At 30.3% G+C, this 24095-nt stretch overlaps 2 protein-coding genes and 1 long non-coding RNA gene across 3 annotated transcripts; 2 read left to right on the forward strand and 1 right to left on the reverse strand.

Moving 5' to 3' along the window:
* The first annotated feature begins 6715 nt into the window (after positions 1–6715).
* On the forward strand, positions 6716–9871 carry LOC108450774 (ribonuclease 3-like protein 2). The gene is made up of 4 exons (XM_017748536.2): positions 6716–7189; positions 7801–7953; positions 8056–8429; positions 9441–9871. The coding sequence occupies exons 1-4, from the start codon at positions 6878–6880 to the stop codon at positions 9613–9615; spliced, it is 1014 nt and encodes a 337-aa protein (XP_017604025.1). The 5' UTR covers positions 6716–6877; the 3' UTR covers positions 9616–9871.
* Positions 9872–13735: 3864 nt separating this feature from the next.
* Positions 13736–15059, reverse strand: LOC108452826 (uncharacterized). Its single transcript, XR_001866455.1, has 2 exons — positions 14972–15059; positions 13736–13971 (listed from the first exon to the last, which is right to left on the reverse strand). It is a non-coding gene; the product is annotated as an uncharacterized LOC108452826 (long non-coding RNA).
* Positions 15060–20279: 5220 nt separating this feature from the next.
* On the forward strand, positions 20280–23449 carry LOC108453343 (GDP-L-galactose phosphorylase 1). Its single transcript, XM_017751390.2, has 5 exons — positions 20280–21263; positions 21357–21475; positions 21567–21626; positions 22049–22291; positions 22387–23449. The coding sequence occupies exons 1-5, from the start codon at positions 21140–21142 to the stop codon at positions 23176–23178; spliced, it is 1338 nt and encodes a 445-aa protein (XP_017606879.1). The 5' UTR covers positions 20280–21139; the 3' UTR covers positions 23179–23449.
* The last annotated feature ends 646 nt before the right edge of the window (positions 23450–24095 follow it).

The raw sequence follows: 24095 nt of genomic DNA on the forward strand, positions 1-24095 counted from the left end.
CCATAGCACATTCATGCATAATTAAAATGGATTTACAACCCCATAATCAAAATAGGCCAACACATATGGTTAAAGCCAGATCACATACTCTAATATTTACACACCTATACATGCCATAGACTCAAAGTATTTGAAATCACTACACCCATAGCGTTAGCTCGACAGTGTGATAACATCTCCGGCGAACTCCAACCCGAGCAAACCTGGCAACCCTAGAGAACATGGGAAAGAAGGAGGGTAAGCTTTATGCTTAGTAAGTTCTTAAGAAAACAATTAGCAGCTCATTTACATGTTTTATCAATGTTTACAACATATACTCAAGTTCACGACAAGCTGTCTTCCTGAGCAACAGTCGCTAATTTATTTATAACTGGAGCTATGAAACTCCAAATCAATTGCCGTTAATTTTCCCTGAAAATAGACTCATATATCTTCTATCCATAAAATTTTCAGAATTTTTGGTTTGGCCAATCAATACCAGATTTTTCTTAAAAATTCCCCTATTTCACTGTTTGACTAATCTAACCACTCTTCACAATGAATCAAATTTCTCATTGTACAGAATTCAAAATATGTTCTCGTTGATTTCATTTGAAACTAGACTCATTAAAGAGTCTAAGAATATAAATTTTATCTATTAACTATTTTTGTACAAATTATAATGATTTTCTAAAAATAGAACAGGGGACCCCGAAGTCATTTGACTCTATCCCACGCCACTTCAAATATCTCATTATCTGCTTACACGGTTTTTTTTATAAGAAACTAGACTCATTAAGCTTTAATTGCATAATTTATTCAGCTTCTAACTCAACTCCCACAATTTATGGTGATTTTCCAAAATCACGTTACTGCTGCTGTCCCAAGCAGATTTATTACAAATTTACTCTTTCACACATTCTTTGCATTCATATTATTTAAACATGTATATCACCAATCAATTTCATCACATCTATAATTTCACTTAAGCATAATCTCAATACAATACATCATACTCAATGATTCGCACACAACCGTTCAAATTAGCAATTATAAGATGGTTCCGCACATAGCCCACCCTTATCGATAATTTACGATGGTTTTACCCTTACTCACATATATGACATAGGCATTTTCACCTATGCTTCTCATTTCACCTTCATGATTCAATTCCAATCGATCTAACATGCATAAGTATATATCACATACCTGGCCAACTTAATGTATTGAACGAATTCAATTGTCGATTTAACACAAGGTCTCATAGTCTTAGACTTTTATCAAATCATCATCATTTAGCCTGCTAGGTTCTAAACCCGAATTCGTCACCGGCACGAAGCCTGCTAGACTTTAAGTCTGAACTCATTCACCGGCATTTCGCATACTAGGCTTGAAGCCTGATATCATTTCACCGGGATTATAGCCTGCTAGGCCCAAAGCCCGATAATATTATTCACTAGTTTAAAGCTTGCTAGGCTCAAAGCCCGAATATCACCATTATAAAGTCGTCTAATAAACAATTCATATAATATAGCATGCATACATGTTCACTTTGCTCTATTTAATCATTCAATCACAATTTATAATTGCCCTTTGAATCATTCGATATTTTGCACATTAAATGTCATTCTCAATAGCTCGCACACTAAGTGCCTAAGTGTCATTCTCAATATTTCGTACACTAAGTACCATATTTGATTACCCCGCACACTAAGTGCCACATTTTGTCGATATGTCGCCAGACATTAAAATATTCACGTATATACAATTTATACGATATTAAAGCATTAGAAACATAAATTTAACAATGCTTATTGCATGTGAATTTACCTCAAGTCAGAGATGATTATTCCACGACCTTCTCTTATCCCTGGCTTATAACCGATCTATTTATTTCACAATTAAAACATAATAATAAATTAATATATATTAACTAACTCAAATATCAAATCAAGTTCAAACTCAAACCATCCTATCATTTAATTACAAATAAATAAAAACATCTTTATTACTCACAAATGGTCAACACAAACACAACCATTATCCAATTCGTTTCAATTTGGGCAACATGAATACAATAAGAATTTATATTTGTTCATGAAACTTAAAGTTACAAAGATTACATATTTGGATAGCATTAAGATACTCTTTAATAAACAACATTAATCAGCATTATTATCATCTTTTTCTCTTGTTGTAATAAATAACCCATAAACTGCCCATAATCTCCTTTTCTCACTTATTGTCGGTTGGAAAGAATGAAGAAAAGATGAACTCTAATGTGGCTTTGTTTTATTATATTTCATTTTAATAAGCCAATTACTAAATTAATCTTTGTAATTTAATATCAAAACCTTTTAATGGTGGTCCATTACTGTCCACTTACCTATATAGTGGCCAAAAATCATTTAATAATTATATTTCTTCTTTCTTTCTCAACATTTGGCAAGAACAAGACAAGGATGTATGGCTTCCCTTTTTTTTTTTATTTCATAATTTAAACCATTAACTATTATAATATAATATATAATGCATATATGGCTATTCAACCATCATCATGGCCGGCCGCTTACATAAAAATGGGGAATTTGACATGCAAATCCCCATATTTTAATCCATGCAATATTTGACCACTACACTTCAACCTATCACAATTTCAATATTTTTCACATAAGTCCTTTTTAATTAATTTCACATTTAAATGACAAAATCAAAGCATGAAATTTTCACACATACACTTTCACTTATAATAGGCATAGAATTTAACATTTAATTATTTTTGTGACTCGATTTTGTGGTCCCAAAACCACTTCCCGACTAGGGTCAAATTAGGGCTGTCACATTGATGACCATGAGCAATGAGTGATTGTAGAGTTTGTTCAAATCAAAAAGAGTAGACATTCCGGTGAGTTCTGATTTTTAATTGTTAATTCTGATTGCTGCATTTGAATTTAAGTTAGAATTTTGTGCAATTCGGTGATTGAAGTTTTTTACTAACTAAAGTTGATCCATCGGTTAATTTTTTATATGTTTTATACTTGTTTTAACCAAAAATCAATAAACATATAAATTTCGGTTAACCGACCAAATTAACCAAAAAAGGTCGGTTCGGTTAAATTTTTTTAAAAAAATTTCGATTCGCTTAACGGATAAGGGTTTAAAAGAGCCAGTTAATTCGGTTAATCCTAGTTCGGGTTGGTTAACCGATTGAACACTCTACCTTCAAGTCAAGACGAGTAGTTCAGCCCATTAATAGGTCTAACCATAAGTTTAAACTTTTATTTTGTCAAAAAAAGTTTTTAAAAATACCGATGTGATACTTTTTAATTGGTTGAAACAATTTTTTTTAACGAATGTAACTGTAAGGTAAATGATTCTTATCGAATTACACCTTCTAATTAAATGATATTTGGCAATTATATAATATTGGTTAAAAACAAAAAAAGTGTATTCAGACTTTACTTTCTAGCCATATTATATATATATTACTGTTTTAAATATAAAATTTTTATAACATAAAAATTTTCTTAAAATTTATAATGAGAATGTAAAAAAAATTTAAACTCATTGTTTTAAGGGTTATTATTAAGTAGATCATCGGGGTGAAGTAAAAAAAAATTAGAAGGATCGAAATTAAATTATAATTTTTACGATAGTAAAATGTAATTTTAAAAGATTAAATCAAAATTTTATCATTTTTACAAGAGTTAAAGTATGATTTTATCTTTACTGATTTAAAATTTTAAAAATTTTAAAGGGTTAAATTTTTTTATTTTAAGGGGACCAGGCACCTGCTACCCCCCAAATTCGCCCTTGTAGATCATGAAACAATTTTCACAAAAATGATTTCATGTCTTCATTTATTCATTTATTTTTCAATATAATTTAAGGGACATTTTCATTATTTAAATATTTTTAAATCGTATATCAAATAAATATTGTAATTGTAATTATATATTAAATTAAATAAATGTTGTAATACCATAAATATTTTTTAAATAATGTTTTTCTTAAAATATTATTATTCTTTAAATATTTCAATTTTAAAATAGTTTTTTAAAATTAGTATGTTTTAAAATTAAAACACTTGGAATGATTTTTTTAAATTGAAATTTTAAAGTTAATTTTTATATTTTAATATTAAAATTGTTGAATTACAATTTAATAAAATCTATAATATATCATAATATATTTTATTAATATTCGTGCATAGTGTCGAAACCATTTTTTTTGAAAAACGGGGATCGACTTAGATTCTGAAAATGAAAACGAATAGAGGAGTCGCCGCCAATCCTTTTTGATGAGGTGTGATCGGGTCACCTAGTAAAAGTGGTTGTTTTTAATAAATAGTTTGATTTATTTTAACAACGATTTTGGTCTACGCAAATCAAGAAAACAGGTTCGGGAGTCGGTTACGCACGAGGAAGAGTTAGCACCCTCAATACGCCCAAAATTGGTACCTAGTTGATTAATTAGTGTCTTAGTGTCGAAAATTTGAAAACTTAAAAGAATTTAAAATACGATCCTTCTTTGTATTAATGCTAATTTAAAAATGATTGAATAAATTAAAACGGATGTTAAGGGCTCCCTCATCTCGAAATAATAAAACGTCACGCCCAGTAAGTTAGGACACGGCATTTCGAACTTTGAGAATGAGCTTGCCTTTATTTGAAATTCATGTGTTTTAACCCTTTTTAAAAGGGTATTCGATCATTTAGTGTAAACGAGAAAAATTGAAACTCAATAAGTTAGGGCACGATATCTCGAATTTCCAAATGTCGAATATTGCCTTTGTTAGCAAAAATCTTATCTCGAGGTAACAGAATGTCATACCCGGTAAGTTAAGGCACAACACCTCGTATCTCCGAGAATAAGGATTTTTCAAAACTCGTATTGCGATTTAAAAGAGTATTATATATTTAGGTTAAATGAGAAAAGTCAAAACCCAGTAAGTTAGGGCACGATTATCTCGAATTACCAAATACGGAATATTTACTTTTATGAAAGAATTATTATTGGGTTACATAAAACCTAAATTCGTGATGGAACGAGATAATAAAAAATGCATAACAAATAAAAATCAATAACCATAACAAGATAAACATAAACACAAATATGAATAATAACGATAAATACGAAGGTAAAATAAATCGTCAAACAAATAATAAAAAGGAAATAATGAATAAGCTAAATGTTTGAAATTATTTAAAAATTATAAATAGAATAGATGATGAAATAATAATAATAAGAGTAATGATATGTTTGAAATTATTTAAAAATTATAAATAGAATAGATAATGAAATAATAATAATAAGAGTAATGATATGTAAATAAAATAAATATGCTAAAAATATATATTTATTAAATTAGTTAATATAAAAATAATAACGTATAAGTAAATACAAAAAGGAAAATATAATAATAATAATAGTAAAAACACAATAGCAATAATAATGAAAATGTATTATAATATAATAGTAATAATGATGATAATAGTGGTATTAGTAATAATAATAATAATAATAATAATAATAGAAAATAATAACAATATTCAAAATAACACTCTCCCCCTCCCTTCTAAATTCGGCCATCGGTCCGGCTTTGCTCTGGTCCCGGACGCCCACGGCCGTCATTCCATTATACACCGTGACAATGGCCGGACCTCAAAAAAACTTTTTCGGTAATGAAAATATGAGTAAGCTTCTTACTTTTATTTTTACTTTCGTATAAAAACCAAAATAAAATTGAAAGGAAAACAATAAACAAACAAAGAACTTAAAACGATGATAGACAAAAAAACCTCTTTTACTTTGATTTTTAATTAATCTTCAAAAACTAACTTCTCCAAAAACTACCCTCTTTACAATAGTCTTGAATGGCTTTTATAGCCAAATTTTACAACTGATTCCCTTTTTTTTTTTTTATAGGCAAGTGGGGTGATGAAGTTAGTGGGGTAGTTTAGTGGGGTGGTTGGGGTTGTTTAGTGGAGTGGTTTAGTGGGGTGGTTGGAGTGGTTTAGTGGGGTTGTTGGAGTTAGTGGCAAGTGAGGTGGTTTAGTGGGTTGTTGGAGTTAGTGGGATGGTATTTGGTGGTTTGTAAAAATATTTGGACTTTATTTATTTTTGGTTTTTTTATTATTTCATAAATGGGCCATTAGGGTTTAGGTGATTGGGCTTGTAATTAAGTTATAGTTTGGACTTTGGATTTTTATTTTGGGTTTTAAGGTTTATTGAGCTCCGGATAAATTTAGGCCTCTACACATCGTATGGATAAAAAAATTAATATAATATATTTAAGATTTGTATAAAAATTATGCAGGTAAATAGAAAGTGCGTAAGTTAATAAACTTGGAACGACAGAGAAGGAAAACAAGTTGGCAATGGCTATAAATAGTTATTCCAGAGGGAGTAGCGTTGTCACTATATTATTGGTGTAAATGAGATATCAACGCTCATAAACAATTGAGTTGTACTTCAAAATAATTCGAACTTGATTATATAACTATTGAGTCAAGCTCGAGATAAGCACCAGCATCAAAAATATTATAATTTATTAATAAATAGTTGGGTATAATGATAAAGTATTAATAAGAAAAGAAGGTAAATTTAAATATTGAGACCAATATTGTCGGGAATGACAGTTTTGAACTCCGAAATGTATAATATAAAAATATTATAATTTTAAAAAATAAAATAAAAAAATACGATACGACAAGACATGAGAATAAAAAATACTTACTTTATTACGTGATTTCGATGTGACGTTTACTTGTTTTTACTCTTCTTTTTCCTTATTCGAACTCTGCTTTCATTTTTCTTTCCTTTGCCCGGACCTTTCTTCTTACTCCGCCGTGTCGCCGCTACATACTCCACCAACGCCGCCACTTCCTTTTCCGACATGAGAGCTTCCTTAGATGCCGTCGAGAGGATACTCAACTATAGGTTTCGAGACAAACGCCTCCTCGAAGACGCCCTGACTCACTCATCGTACTCCGACGCGCCGTCGTATGAGCGTCTTGAGTTCGTCGGCGACGCCGCTCTTGGCCTTGCGTTTACCAACCATGTTTTCTTGGCTTACCCCAACCTTGACCCCGGTCAACTGTCCTTGATCCGAGCTGCAAATATTAGTACCGAGAAACTTGCTCGGGTTGCCGTTAAACATGGCCTTTTTCAGTTTGTAAGACACAATGTTGTGGGTCTTGCACAAAAGGTAACTCATCGTTTATGTTCTGTTTTATTTTTTATGTTTCAATCTTCTGTTTTTCTTTTTTAATGTAGAAATTTGAGATTGAAATACTGTGGAAAAGAGACCGTACAATATCCACAACTTCAAGCATGTGAATGAGAAATTATTTGAATGTTGTTTAGTGGAGGTTCTAGTCTTCGAGTTGTCGAGCTGGTGATCCCTCAATGGTGATCAATATTATGCCTACTTGGGTTTTGTTTTCCTAGTCATAGAGAGCCTAGGTTGACAGAGTAGGACCACTTCACTTATATATATGAATATTTGTGAAAAGAGTATGTGGGATGTCAAATAAATGAATAAATTAGTCCATTTATATAAGATAAAAGAATAAATTGATTATGATTGACAAAATAATTAGATAATTGCATTCGGTGATTACTTTTTAACTATAGAAATGTAAGTGGTCCTTTTGTTAACAATTTTTAATGGTTGAAATGAAGAAAAAGTTTATAAAAAAGGACCTAATTTCTTATTTGATTTAATGTATAGGGATTAATATGTATACCTTTTAGTAAATACTTTCTCCTTGAACGAGCCTGACCTCCTCTCAACTGGTTTTTCTTTTCTAATGTAAGGTTAAAGAATTTGCTGAGGCTGTTACTAAAGAAGATGAATTGGTGGCTCATGGTGGATCGATGAAAGCACCCAAGGTTTTAGCTGACGTTGTCGAAGCTCTGGCTGCGGCCGTTTACATTGACATCAGATTTGATCTGATATCACTCTGGGTGGTATGTTATTATGTAGTTCAACGTTTTCCGTTGTTATGATTCGTATTCGGTTGGTATTTATGACGTCGATGCTGATGATATCCTTCTAAGTATATGTTGCAGATCTTTAGAGGTTTATTAGAGCCGATAGTTACGCCAGAAGCTTTACAACAACAACCTCAACCGGTTAGCTTATTGTTCGAGATATGTCAAAAGCAAGGGAAGTACGTTGACATAAAGCATTGGAATAATGGCGTAAAAAACATTGCTACTGTATTTGTTGACGGGGAGTTTATTGCTTCCGGTTCTTCGGATCGAAAAGACATTGCGAAGCTTAATGCGGTGAGGGAAGCTTTGCAAAGGTTATCGACATCCATAGTTGTTGATGTTGATTCACTCGGAATCGACGAGATTAATGGGTCTTTAGAAATCAAAGAAGCGAAGCAAAAACTGCACAAGCTTTGCATGAAAAAGAAATGGCCCAAACCTATCTACGAGTAAGGCTTTTATTCTTATTGTCGTGATGCAATTTCGAAACACGAGTCCGGGTTCTGAGTTCCAAAACTACCGTTGTTGATACATATGTTCATTCAATGTTCTGCCTATGTTAAAATGTCTTGTGCTCTTTTTTTCATGATGCAAATTTGAAGGACAAGTCCAGGTTCCAAGTTCGGATACGGTTCTTAATGCGAATGTTCATCCGATGTTTTTGTGATTGTCATGATGCTGTTTTTGAAGGACAAATCCGGGTTCTTAGTTCAGATAGTGTTCGATACATTTGCCTATGTTAAAATGTCTTGTATTGTTATTGTCATATTGCGACTTTTTAGGACGAATCCAGGTTCGGAGTTTCGATACCGTTCTCGATGCCGATGTTTGTTCCTTGTTTCTCCTATGTTAAAATATGTGACATGATGCAGAGTTTCGAAGGACAAATCCGGGTGGCGAGTTCAGATCCTGTTCTCGATACATATGTTCATACTTTGCTTATCATAAAATGTCTTGTGTTGTCGTTCTCAATACATATGTTCGTTCCTTGTTTCTCCTATGTTAAAATATTGAAGGACGGATCCGGGTTCGGAGTTTAGATACCGTTCTCGATGCCTACGTTTGTTCCTTGTTTCTCCTATGTTAAGATATCGAGTCTTTTTATTGACATGATGCAGTTTCAAAGGACAAATCTGAGTTGCGAGTTCAGATTCCGTTCTTGATGCATATGTCCGTTCCTTGTTTCTCCCATGTTAAAATATTGAAGGACGAATCCGGGTTCGGAGTTTAGATACCGTTCTCGATACATATCTTCATATGATGTTTTGCCTATGTTAATAGATTTTGTATTGTTATTGTCTTGACGAAATCCCGAAGAACAATGCCGGGTTCCAAGTAACCTAGTGTATGATATAGATGTTCATTCCATGTTTTGCCTCTGTTACGATATTCTCGGCCATTGTCGAATCCGTTTCGTGATAATATCTAATCCTTTAACCCTTTATTGCTTCAACTTTCAGGCTCGAGAAAGACGAAGGTCCCCCACACGAGAAGAAATTCGTATCTGCAGTTAAAATTCCGACCGAAGATGGCATCTTTTATATCACCGGGGACAAAAAGTCGAGAGTAAAAGAAGCGGACAACTCCGCGGCTTCGTGTATGATTCAATCCCTTAAAGAACTGAGATATCTGTGATTCGGGTCCTCACTTTCCGACGATCTCTAGTTACCGGGTAAATTTTGTTATATTTGTTGTCGATCTCCGATTGTATTCGACATCGCTGGATCCGGAACTTAAAACATAGTTGACTGTCGAGATCTCGATGGTCGGGTGCCGGAACACAAAGTGTTGCAAAGAGCCACCAATGTGTTCTATGTTTTATTTTGTCTGGAAGCACATTTTCAAGTTTTCATATATTATATCAACGGTGGTCGAATTGATTGTGCCATAAGTTTGCCGGTCCGATCAGGACAATTTGATTAAATAAAATATTATAAAATTAATAAATAAAATAAAAACTGATTCAATTAATTTCTTAACAAAATTTTCGGTTCAATTAGTTCAAAGCATTTTTCCGGACCAATAATTTGGGTGGTTCTTGATCCAAACCCAAAACCGACTCTTTAGATAGGAAATTGATTGACAAATCAGTTTAGAGAAAGACATGAATTTTTTATTTATAAATTTTTAATAATTTATTTAATTAAAGCAGAGTCAAAAATCATAATTTGACTTAATCAAATATTAATTATTATTTTAATATAGTAAGAGTTACAGCCCCAGTGGCGGGGGCGGGGGCCACTAAGAGAATCAGGAGATCATGACCTCACTTAAAATGGTAGATTTTTAATTTATACCCTTTATAATTTATAAAATTTTAAAATAATAATAATAAAATTATACTTTAATCTTTAAAAAAATAATAAAAATTTAATCTAACCTTTTAAAAGTTATAAAGAATTTTGACTCTGCCACTGTATAGCCCAATTGAAAAATGACATGTCATTGGTAATTTGTAAAAAATTTGCGCGCTAAGACAATTATTTATTATCTTAATTTATATTAAATTATTAGTGGAGTGTGCCGGTTGAGTCTTATCTCGATTGGTATGAATATTATTTCTAATCCAGGAAGATGTGGGTTCGAATACGTTGAAGCATATTATCCTCCAATTTATGGCTTGAGAAGGGGTTATGGGTAGTTATAGGTATTATGTCAAAAAGAGTAGATATGATTAGAACCTATAATGAGATTGTTCAAAAAACACTAATATACAATAATAGTATAGATATACGATGATGAAAATAATAAAGCATGCGTAAAACAATTAAAATGTAAATATTATATTAAAATAAAATTTTAGTTCACTTGTAAAATTAATGTATTGTTGATGTAAATTGCACCGATTTAAATCTCACCAAATGCAAATTTTTTATTAGTTTTTTTAAAAGATAAAAAAATTAAAATATCTTCGAATAATATAATTTATTTTTATTACAGATGACATTTTCGTAATTTCCCAAATCAAGTTGGTGTTATGTTAGCTCGTGACACCAACTATGTTAAGTATAGATATAAATTTAAATGGCATAATGATAAATTTAGCTCACGACGTTTACGTTTTCTGTCAATTTGACCCTTGTTCATTTTTTGAGCTAAATTTGGCCTTTAACCTTTCAAAAAAGAGTAAAATTATTTTTTAATGGAAATGATGACTAAAACATTAAACATGGCAGTCCATGTGCACGTCATGGTAAGATAACATCATTTGTGTTATATGTCACGTCAAAAAATAATTTTATAAAAATATAAAAAGTTCATAAAAATAAAAAAGTATGGAGTACACGTTGATAGTCATGCAAGTTGTCGTGTTTAAAAATTTAACATTTTAGTTTGTCTTTTTGTTAAAAAAATCATTTCGACTCATTTTCAAAAGGTTGATGATTAAATTTGATTTTTTTTTTAAAAGATTGAGGGCCGAATTTAACTTAAAAAATAAGAACCAAATTAACAAAAAAATATAAATATTAAGAGCTAAATTTGATATTATACCAATTTAAATAAATAAATTATATGCATAAATTTGGACCCACTGCCTTTGTTTTTTTTTTATTTAAAGGATATTCGAGATCAGGAAATAATTAATTTTGGATCCCTAAAGAATATTTCCCCACTTGAATTTAGTGTTTTTGTGGTCCATAATTCCATTTTTTAAAAGCTTAAAATATACCCAATCTTTTGGGCTAAAATTGCTGAAAATGTCAAAATAGAAAAAATTAAGAAAATGGGTCACCTTTTGGATATTTAACAAAATAGGTCGATTTTAAAGAGAGAAAGTAAAAATGCGTCCTATAGAATATGTTTTTTTGACTTTTTTTTTATCATTTCCTTTGATCAAATGGTTAAATATTAGTGGTTTTATACTTAAGTCTTGGTTCGATTCCTCTCCTACGTTTCACTCTTATTTTTTAAAATTGACTCTCTAAATATATCATAAAGTGACCAGTTTTCGTAATTTTTTATTAGAATTATAGTATGTATTAATAGTTGCAACTCTACACTTTCTTTATATTAAAAAAATAGATTATATTTCAATTTAAAAATTGTCCCAATGTCCTTTTACACCAAGGTTTTAGAATCGAACTCGATGGATGAATTAATCAAGTCATTGTTCTATTGATCTAATTGATTTAATTAAATAGATTTTTAAAAATAAAAATATTTCTAAAAAACAATTTAAATGATTTTTAACTCAATTTAGAGGGCAATCAATCTGATGTCTTTCCATGAATTAATACTTTGATCGATTCTCGATCCAACAAGTCTTACCAACAAATTTAAACCATACTTTCAATAGGTATGGTCTATATTAGCTTCGGTTAAATTGTATTTTATAGTCAAATTCACTCTTTTAGAATTTTTTTCCCTTTTTCAATATGTTGATAGCTGTATTTGGGTTGTTTTATGTGAATTTGGATATTGCAGATAATATTTGGATTCAGATATTTTAAATACTAATTAAAGTGGTGTTGGAAAATATACGTTGGAAAATATACTATTACAAAATAAACTCGTTAGCACTGATTGGAAAATAAACCAATATTAAATGAATAAAGTATTATTGTGCTATGTAAGAATTGCTGCCTTAGAAATGAATTTGCCCTGATTGTTGTAATCGTATAGTAAATGTCGTTCGCTAATGTTAACATAGTTCTTCAATATTCGTACACCCGAATAAAGAAGGTAAAACTCAATTGGTATTGCTCTTCTGAAATAATCTAAAAATAGAATTGATCGTAAAAATCACATTAAGACCAATTCTCAGGAAAATTTGGAGAGGTCATATACGGTCCCGCTTAAAACTCAAATGCAATTTAAGAAAAATTCTAAAGTTTTAGAAAGAATGAGAGAGAGTCGAGAGAGAGTAGAAGAAACTTTGTTTTTCAATTGTGTATCAAATGAAAGAAAAATACCTCCTATTTATAGGATTTTGGAAGGGACAAAAACATAAGTTAGTAAGGGCAAAATGATAATATTTCCATGTAACGATCAGAAAAATATTTAATATTTTTATAACTGTAAAAAACGGTTTGTAACTGTTGAAAATAATGGTTTGTAACTGCTAAAATAAATTTGCATTAGTAACAAGTGGATACTAATATTAATTATCAAATATCCATTATTCAAATTTCACTATAATTTTTCTTAAGGCTCAATACATAATTTGGTACTTGAGGTTGATAGTTTTTTCTTTAACGTAACACTTGTGTTATTTTTTTGTCCATTGCGATGCATGTATCTACAAAAGTCATACATTTTGGTACCTAAATGTAACAATATTAATTTTTTTTAGTGATCAATTCAGGTTTTAAAGTTGATTTCATGAAAAATTCTTCATTAGCTAATAATATTAGCAATTAATTTTCATCAAATCAACCCTAAAACCCGAATTAAATCACATCCATCGATTATATTTGACATTTTAAATGCACAATTAAAAAAATTCACAATTAACACAAATTTTATTAAATTAATAAAATCATGAAAATTCAAATATAATAATATTAATAATTAACTTTCATTAGATCAATCATAAAACCAAAACTAAACACTAAAAAAGTTAATATTGTTACCTTTGAGTACCAAAATATATAACTTTTTGTCAAATACAGGTATCACATTGAACCAAAAAATAACAAAGATACCACCTTAAAAATTGTTAAACTCGAATACCAAATAATGTATTAAATGCAACACCCACATTCCGTTCTGTTACTGGAATAGGGTTGCGGAGTGTTACCTTACAGGTCGAAACTTTTCATTTCATATCATAATTCAACTTAAATAAAGCATGCGTATTTCCACAGTTAATCAAACATAACAACACAAGCTAACGTGTAAACTTGCACAAAACTAAATACCAATATAACAAATCCAAAATGGCCCTATTACATGTCATATATATCAAACCAAAATCAAAGTATACCAAAGATTCCTGGATAGTGTGATTTCTTGCGTTACTCTAATCTTCCAAATCCACAAAAACGTAATCTACAAAAATGAACCAAATACAGGTAAGCTTACATAAAGCTTAGTAAGTTCATGTGAATAATCAATAAATTTTTACCCACTTAAACATTATAAATCAAACTTTGCATTTAGACAATGAAATTCCCGACAATCAAATCTTTCATCAAACAAATAATATTTTGAGCATTATTTCAGTGTTCGTGTCCAATCATCCGTACATAAAATCTTATTCAGTATAATCAATGGATAATGCTAGTTTGAGCAAGCATTCAGCATAACCAATGGACAATACTCATTTTAGCCAGCATTCAGTATAATCAATGAATAATGCTTGTTTGAGCAAACATTTAGTATAATCGGTATTCCATTTTTCGTTTTTAATGTCATACTATTGTACAATATAACATTTAAAAAATATATTATCATAGAATATAAGAATCATTAAAAGTATAAATAACGTATTTAACTTATCTCGATTAAATTATAGTAATACAATACGTAATACAACAACTAACAATAGACTTTAACCATTGTTGATTCTTTTGATTTAACTTAAAACTAAAATATAGCCTTGATTATGTTTTGAAAAATTAGATTAAAATTTTGAGCCTAAGATTTATATTAATTAATATGGTTTTCACACTTTATATTGGATTGATTAATTTTCTCTTTACCTGGTTAAACTTGCAATTTAACCATTTTTAATCATAATTAATTTCAGTTAAATTATTCAATACCTCTCTACAGCCCCTACGTGCTGTTATTTTACACTAAGTCCTTGCAATTTATCACTTTCACATTTTAGTCTTTTACATTAAAATTAACATAAACTATTTTACAAAATAGTCTTATTTAACAATCAAGCTTAATAAGCTATCATAAAACTTCAACAATATACTAAAACCACTCAATGGCATAATCCAAAACATTTGAAAGTATTAAAAATTAATCCCCAAATTAGCTAAATTAAGCTAATACAAACTGAAAAACATAAAAATTACTAAAAACAGGCGGAATTTACTCATCAAATCGACGGGCTAAGCTTGGCCGAACCTCCCATGTCTTGAAAATGGTGGTTTTGGTTTGGAAAGAACAACATAAGTAATAATTTGTATTTCTCTTCTTTTTTTCCTTTTAACTTAATTTATTTATTTTTAAAAATATAAAATTAACATATTTTTACACTAAAAACAAATTCCACCTCTCACCATATTTAATTATGGGCTAAATACCATTTTAATCCCCCTATTAAACCCTTTAAACTAATAATGATTGACTTTTATAGTTTTTATGATTTAGTCATTTTTGTTTAATTACTAATTAATAAGGATCTAATAGCAATTAACTACAAAACTAGAAAATTCCACACCATTTCTACGGTTTGGCCATTTAAGGAAGGTTTAATTTCACAATTGGTCCTACAATTATTTTAAAATTTAACTAAACAAACTTAATTTCAATTTAATCCTAAACTAATTGGGACTAAATGAAAATAGTCCAAAAGTTAGTGGATTTAATCATGTGACCACCGCTTGGGATTTTTTATCATGATTTAATTACCATTTTGGTCCCTTCACTATTTTTAAATCAAAAGTAATTAACTTTTACTTCTTTTACAATTTAATCATTTTACCATAATTGAGCAATAAATCATCAAAATTACTAGACCAAACTTCAATTCACATATAATATGACTCTGTAAATATTTAATAAAAATATTTACGGCTTTAAATTACTGAAACAAGGTCCCAATACCTCGTTTTCAATTACCACTTGATTCTTGAACTAAACCACTTATACTAACTTTTAATTTAGTAAATTAAAATTTCTCAAATAAGAATTCAATATAAAAATTATTATTAACTCGTATAATTTAAATATTAATTATACAAATTTATTCATCGAATTTATAATTTCGAAATCACTGAAAAACGAATTGCTCCAGTAAACTTTTTTAAAAAATGGATTTTGATATCCCACGTCGGAATCCAATTTATTTTTGTGAATAACATATTCAAATTTGAATACGAATTTTGAGCAGATTTAAAATATCATATGAAAATTTTAATTGATTCATATTTGAATAATAATACTTAGATTTAAATAGTATAGAAATTGTAGATATAAGAAGAGCTACCACGAAAAAATATGTAATTTTGACATATTTTATTTAATTTAATAAATTGATATTTAAATTTAATTGGTATTATTATTATTGTAATATGTTTGAGGATGTATGTTTAAAAATAATAAACTTCATCGATTGAATCTTAGCTCGATTTGCATCGACATTGTTGCCAATGCAGGAGGATATGAGTTTGAATGAGCTAAAATGCATTATTCTCTTATTTAAGGGTTGGACATGAGCTATGTGTAGTTCTAAGAACTATATATAAAAAAAATAGATATGATAAAAACGTACAATGAAATTATTCAAATACTTAATTTTTAATTCCATCCACTAATTCAACTCTTGATGTTTGACGCTATTAAAAAAACCCGTCAATACGTAGATTGAACAAAATATGTCACGTGGAATTTTCTTTTAATATCATCATCTATATGGAATTAAAAATATATACTTATTAAAATCGATTGAGTTTTAACTCAATTGACATGAGTATTGTTGTCAATATAAAATTATAGGGTTCGAGTACGTTGAATCGCGCTATCTTAGCCAGTTTTCTTAAATCATACCATTGAAAATGACAAAATACAATTAAATTTCATGAAAATTTGATAAAATATGAGAAACTATTTGTGATTCCGACTTTAACAAATTGAATGATTCATCAATTTTGCTAAAAGTTTTTTTAATTTACAAAAAAAAAAAATTGGTCAATTTTGAGTGCTTCAAAGTCCAATTTCTTATTATTTTACTTTATATTTTCTTTATTCAAAAGGTACAGAAAAAGTTAAGTGGGCAAGAAATTTCCAATGTCATCCTCATGAAGTTAAGTCTGGCCTTTTCCTCTCTTTTTCTAATATTAAAAACAATTCACCAAATTCTTCTCGATATAAAACTTAAAACTATTTATAGCCATTTTCTAATCCTTAAAGAAGGATAATGAATTTTAGTACACTTGAAACAATGTCCTCCTGCACCGACAACAATGCTGATACCAGTCGAGGTAGGACTCAATTGGCCTATGTTTATCTATACTTAAAAATATTTTTATATATATTTGGATAAATATTTGATATATTAGTAGCTGAAATTTTAGATGGGTTGAGATTTTATCATGCGTATTTAATTTGTATTTAAAAATCAATATGACACATGATAATTTTTAATTTTATTTGTAGAGTTGAAAAATACTTTATTAGTGTACCGAATATTAATCTTTTAATTTTTTTTAAATAGACATGGCAAAATCTTAACCCCATTTGTCCTATAGGGATATATTTTCAAGGTTGCTTGTCGTATAAAAAAAGTAAACTGCCAGTGTACTAAATATTAACCCAAATAAATTTATGCATGAATCAGATCAAACAAAACTCGATCAATTCCTTTTAGGGTTAATGCAATTTTTAACCCTTGAACTTGACAATTAGGCCCATTTTGGTACCTATACTTTTTTTTTTTGTTTACTTTAGTACTTAAACTTGTCAATTATCTATTTTGATCTCTATACTGAAAAAAATATAAAAGTTTGATGACGAGACATCTTGAGATTGTCTGATATCATTAGTTCTACCTTTTGTTTCAGATAATGACGATAACACTACCTAAAAGTGTTACACCATTTTTCCAGATTTAAGAATCAAAATGGAACTAATTTTCAAATTTAAATATCAAAATAAACACAAAAATTAAGTATCAAAGTAAATCTAATTACCAATTTTAAAGACATGAAATTAAAATTAAACCCATTATTTTACTCCCAAAATCAAACCCAACAAGAAAATCAATTTTATTATTTAAAAATCATATTAGTATTTACATATTTTATAACTAAATTCAAATAAAATTATATTTATCAAACAAAGCACATGGGCAAGAGTCTATATATTCTTATCATCATATAGGATGAGTGGTATGGGTAAAAGGTGTACGAGAAACCCTAAACCATAGAATTTGTGAGTACATCCAACAATGTTTCAACTTGGTTTTGTCATTTACACTCACAAAGAAATTTCCTATTATGTACTCTATTGGATATATGCTTTGATACCCTCAAAATTCCCTTTTTTAATAGTTGTTAAAAGAAAATTTAAATATGAGATTCAAAATCAATTCGGATAATATAAATTTTAGCTCTCGAATTTGATAATTAAGTTTATTAACTTTTGTTATTCATTTTGGTACATGAATTTGGGAATTAGATTTATTTTGGTATTTGAATTTGAAAAATATAAAAGTTTGATGGTGTGGCACTATGAGATTGTGCCACATTTATGGGTAAAGGCAGAAAATTTTTTTAGGGGGTCAAAGTATAATTTTACCTTTACTAATTTAAAATTTTAAAAATTTTAAAGAGCTAAAATGAATAAATTTCTATTTTAGGGGGTCGGGGCCCCTGCTAGCCCCCTAGATTCGTCCCTGACCACATAATCATTTAAAAATTAAAAAATTATATAGTTTTTCAAGTGGTGACGTGGTACTATCTTAAAGTTTCACATACAATGTTTTAATAACCAGACTAGTGGTTGAACCAGTCAGACTGTTGTTTTCCATTTCAATCAGATTGAAATTCGTTTGCTAGACCAATGATAATTAAATAATTAATTAAAAATTTCTGAAAATAAAAAAAATAAAAACGTATTAAACCAATTAAACTTGTTCAACCATTGATTTTTGTCTCAAATTTCGATCTTAATCGATTTTGATTTGTTTTCGATTCAGTTAGTTCAACCCTTCTGTCTGAACTATTATATCACGCGTTCTTGATCCAATTGACAAATCCAATTATGTCCCAAGAACACTGATAACACCATTAAATATTGACAAAATTCAAGTTCAAGGACTAAAATGAATCTAGTTACCAAGATCAGGGCCAAAAATATATTACCCTTTTTAATATTTGGGAAAATAAATGGTTTAAGTTTGGTATAACCACTTATGGAAGAAATATAACATGTGTTATTCATTTTGGTTGACAGCAAAACAATTATAAAATAATTATAAAATAATATAAAAAACTATAATTAAAAGATTGTGACGTAATCTTATAATAAAAATATTTTGCATTCTAAAATGGTTAAATTTCTATTTTCGTCCTTTCACTATACTCAAATATAAGATTTACTCTTTTGTAATTTAATTTGACATAATTTGATATTTTCGCTTTTATAATACTTTTAGTCAGTTTAAATAATTATTATCATTAACTTTTTCAATTAAAATGTTGTTTGAACACAAAAATCCATGTTAGTATGATGGGTTGAGAATAGTTTTCTTAAGAAAAGATTCGTAAGTATTTTAAATTAAATAGTTAATAGCTTATAAAAGTAGAGATCAAAATATGCCAAATTGATGGCTAAAATATGTTCTAGGTTTTGTACTTTTCTAAATTTGGAATTTAATTTTTCTACTTTTATTTTCAAGAAATCTACACTTTTCAAATTTTAGAAATTAGGTACAATTGTTATAATTACCCTGAAATTCTTATGTCCAATTTGCTTGTGTGATATTTTAAAATTACAAAATATTCATTTGGTAGTCATGTAACAACAGAATAATGTTGTAACAAACCCAACTTTAATAGAAATGAGCAATGGACTTGCATTTTTAAAATTGAAAAGCTCAGAGATCAAATTCATTGAAATCAAAGTAGGGGGACAAAATTATAAATACGAAGAGTACAGGGTTTAGAGAACATTTTAACCCAGATTAAAATACATGAATTAAAATCTCAATTTTAAGCATAGTAGAGGGACTAAATCCAAAATATGACCTTTAAAATTATATGGGTAAACTACACTGAAAGTCACCAAACTATTAGTAATTTTTTTTATCACTCAACTATGAAAATTTATAAAATAATCATCTAATTATTCAACTTTTTCTTTTTTAGTCACCAGTAATATAACTTTAACCCTCATTACTTATACATAAAGTTACTATTATGTCAAATTTAAAAGCTCCCATATCATCCTTCCGTTAGCCATTTAACGGCTTGTGACCAAAATGGATAAAATCCAATAATTAGGTGATCATTTTGTAACTTTTCATAATTAAATGACCAAAAAAGAAACTTACTAACAATTGAGGGACTACTCATATAGTTTACACAAATTATATTCCAAAAAATATATATTATTCATACTAATTAGATAAAAATAAAATAAAAATAAAAAAATATCTCAACCAAAAAAATTTGTATGGTTAGGCAAGAGGACACCAGTTTCAAGGTCCTGCGTATGAAATTTGTGGTTAATAGCTAGTAGATTCCTATAAAGAAGAAACCTTTATTTTTCCCCAAATAAATTTGGGGATTTTTAAAAAATCCTTTTTACAATAAACCCTTTTTTTATTTTCAATTCAGTAAAAGAAAACCCAAATTTTGTTGTTAGAATCTACACCGTATATACATATCAAATTGTTGAAACCATTAGATTTTTCATATTTTTTATCAAAGAAAACCGACTCTTGAGCAATTCACCATAGCCACTAGCTTTCCCCTTAAGTTTCTCATTTTCTCACAGCTACAGCCACATCATCTCATATCTATATATATATCATCCCTTCTTTCTCCTTTTTCATTTCATCCCCTAGGAATATTCTTCTTCCTTTTTTTTTTTTTTTCATGCACTCCAGGTGTTTAATAAAAGTCCGATATTGTTTTTTTTTAAGCTGTGGAGGTTGGGTATTTGGTTAAAGTAGTTTTGAAGGGGTTTCGAATTCTGGGTTTAATTCGTTTTGGTGGGGGGTAGTACCCAGGTTTAGACAAATTGTGGACATCACGGCTATACACGGAGTTTCTCGGGCTCTTATTCATGTCCGTACTGTACGACGTAAGGGTTGTGTGAACGAAAGCAACCCTTCGCCGCACGGTGGGCGTGGAGCTTTGCCTTCTGAAGGTGGTAGTCCTTCCGATCTCCTCTTCCTTGCTGGTGGTGGTATTGTCTTTTAGAGTTTCAGCTGTATATATATAGATATCTTTTAATCTTCCATAGATATATAAAAAATTTCCATTGAAGAAGCTTTTTTAGATCGTTTATAAGAAGAAAAGAAATAGTAGCAAAGATGATGCTTAGGATTAAGAGGGTTCCGACTGTCGTTTCTAATTACCAAAAGGATGAAGCGGACGATACTGCTCGTCGTAGTGCTGGCTGTGGGAAGAATTGCCTTAAAAGCTGTTGCATACCAGGTATTTGTTAAATTTCGAGAAAAAAAAATCGTTTGGTTTGATGACTTTTTTAATATAAATGAGGTGTAACTGGATCTGGGTTTTGGTTTATAGGAGCAAAGCTTCCTTTATACGCTTTCAAGAAGGTGAGCATGGAGCGTGAAGAAGATGTGCTGAAAATGGAGAACACAGAGTCTCCAGTTGCATTTCTTGACTCACTTGTTCTTGGAGAGGTAAATTTTGGTATTAAGCTCGTGACCATTAGTAGTTTTCAAGTTTATAAATTTTTGAGGTTAAAAATAAAATTTTTGTTTTTTATGTTAGTGGGAGGATCGGATGCAAAGAGGGCTCTTTCGCTATGATGTCACTGCCTGCGAAACCAAGGTCTTATATTTTTAGTCTTTCCATTTCATTGCTTTATTTGCTTATCTGCAAATTGTTATGTCAATTCTAGAGTAGGTTGGTTCTATCTAGATCGGGTCAAATTCGGGTTTTAAAATTTTCAAGTTATTTTGATTTGGATTTTCAAGTTCGGGTATTTTGAGTTCGACTCATTTCTTGTTTGGGTTGCTTTGTGTTTGCGTTTGAGGCTTGTCTTTTTGGCTTGATTATTATGGTTTGAATCATTTCGGATTCTAATCGTTTGAATAAATTCAGTCATTTTAGGTTCAAGTTTCTATTTTTTATAGTCAAACCAGTTTTGGGTTCAGGTCAGAATTGTCAGTCTAGTTAAAATTAAAGAATTTTACGGTTTAATGAAGTTGTTTCTACTATCTAAAGCTTTTTCCATGTTTATCATTATTTAGGTGATTCCTGGTGAATATGGCTTTATTGCCCAGCTGAACGAGGGTCGCCACCTTAAGAAGAGGCCGACTGAGTTCCGTGTTGATAAGGTACTTCAGCCCTTTGATGGGAACAAATTCAACTTCACCAAAGTCGGGCAAGAAGAGGTGCTCTTCCAGTTTGAAGCAAGTGAAGATGGTGAAGTTCAGTTCTATCCAACCGCTCCCATTGATGTCGAAAATTCTCCTAGCGTCGTTGCCATTAACGTATGTTAGTTTTACTTGTTCTACGTAGAAAATAATGATTTGACCAAGAGTGCTAGACTCAGTAAGATTAATGTCATTTGTATACGTTTCAACAGGTTAGTCCCATTGAATACGGACATGTGCTGTTGATCCCTCGGATATTTGAATGCTTGCCCCAGAGGATTGACCGGGAGAGCTTCTTGCTTGCACTTCATATGGCTGCTGAAGCCGGAAATCCGCATTTCAGATTGGGTTATAACAGCTTGGGCGCGTTTGCTACAATCAATCACCTTCATTTCCAGGCTTACTATTTGGCTGTGCCTTTCCCCATCGAGAAAGCTCCGACAAAGGAGTTAACCACTTTGAGCGATGGAGTGATCGTCTCGGAGCTTTTAAAGTATCCAGTCAAAGGTCTCGTCTTCGAGGGTGGTAACACTCTTCTGGACTTGTCCAACACTGTGTCTGATGCATGCATTTGCCTCCAAGATAACAACATACCGTACAACGTCCTCATCTCCGACTGTGGAAAACAGATCTTTCTCCTTCCACAGTGTTATGCCGAGAAACAAGCTCTTGGGGAAGTGAGTCCGGAGCTTTTGGACACCCAGGTAAACCCAGCTGTGTGGGAAATTAGTGGCCATATGGTGTTAAAACGGAGGAAGGACTACGATGAAGCATCTGAAGGAAATGCTTGGAGGCTCCTTGCTGAGGTTTCCCTCTCGGATGAGAGGTTCCGTGAAGTCAAGGCACTTATCTTCGAAGCCATTGCAGGCAGCGAAGATGTAATCGAAAATGGTATCAAGACTTTGCTAGAGGAGCCTTGTCTCGAAGAAGATGATGCCATCACCAAAAGCTCCCACCGTGGTGCTATGGTGGCTGGCACACAAGAATGCCTTGTTCTGCAGTAACAACCTGGAATATAACTAGAGCTCCAGCTTATCGGATCTTGGGCTCGGTTTCTATTATGTGTGTGTGGTGTCTAGGATTAGGATTATGTTTAGAAGCAATCTTATTCGGATTTGAGTGTCGGATACGAGTATGTATTCCAAGGATGTTACTCTTTATGTGCAACTTTTATGTTTATTTGCTTCATCATCAGAGTTCGTCTACTAGATGATGTAAATTACAATTTAATGTGTACCCTTATTATGGGCAGTAAATGCATGTGATTGTGGTAAATTATAGTTTAACCATCCAATATTATTAAATTTCGATAGTGGTAGTGACTAAAATAGAAAATTTTAAACTTAAGTGATTAAAATAAAAACACGTCAAAAGTTGAGTAACATTTTTTTATAGTTCACTCAATAATCAAATACGCAAAATCATATACAAAGCATTTTACATTATAAATAGTTTATGTCAACAATTTTTATAGTTGATGTGGCGTCACATTGCCATTAGTTTCTAATGAGCAAGTTGGTCAAAAGTTCTCGTTGATCGAAATTGTCAATTCAAAAGCTCAAAATTGCAAAAGGTTCCGAGGAGTTTAATTGAATTTCTTGAAAAAGTTTGAGGATTTATTATACCAATAAACCTTAAATTAACGAAAAATGACCAAAATAAAAATTGTTTTTAATCTCAATGCCTAAAATGAATTTTGATGCCCAAAATAAAAAATTTATGAAAATTTAGTGATCAACAATGAAATTTACCCCCCAAAAATTGGGACATTAGCTTATTTTTGCAACAAATTCTTAGATTAATTCATAATTAGGCCCTTGAAGTATATTACTTCTCCTCCTTTGGTACCTAAACTTTTTTCTATCGCTCGTTTAAGGATTGGACTAAAAACCTTAATGGTTGGATATTTAGGTACCAATTT

The sequence above is a fragment of the Gossypium arboreum genome, chromosome 5 (assembly GCF_025698485.1).
Source record: "Gossypium arboreum isolate Shixiya-1 chromosome 5, ASM2569848v2, whole genome shotgun sequence".
NCBI classification, from domain to species: Eukaryota; Viridiplantae; Streptophyta; class Magnoliopsida; order Malvales; family Malvaceae; genus Gossypium; species Gossypium arboreum.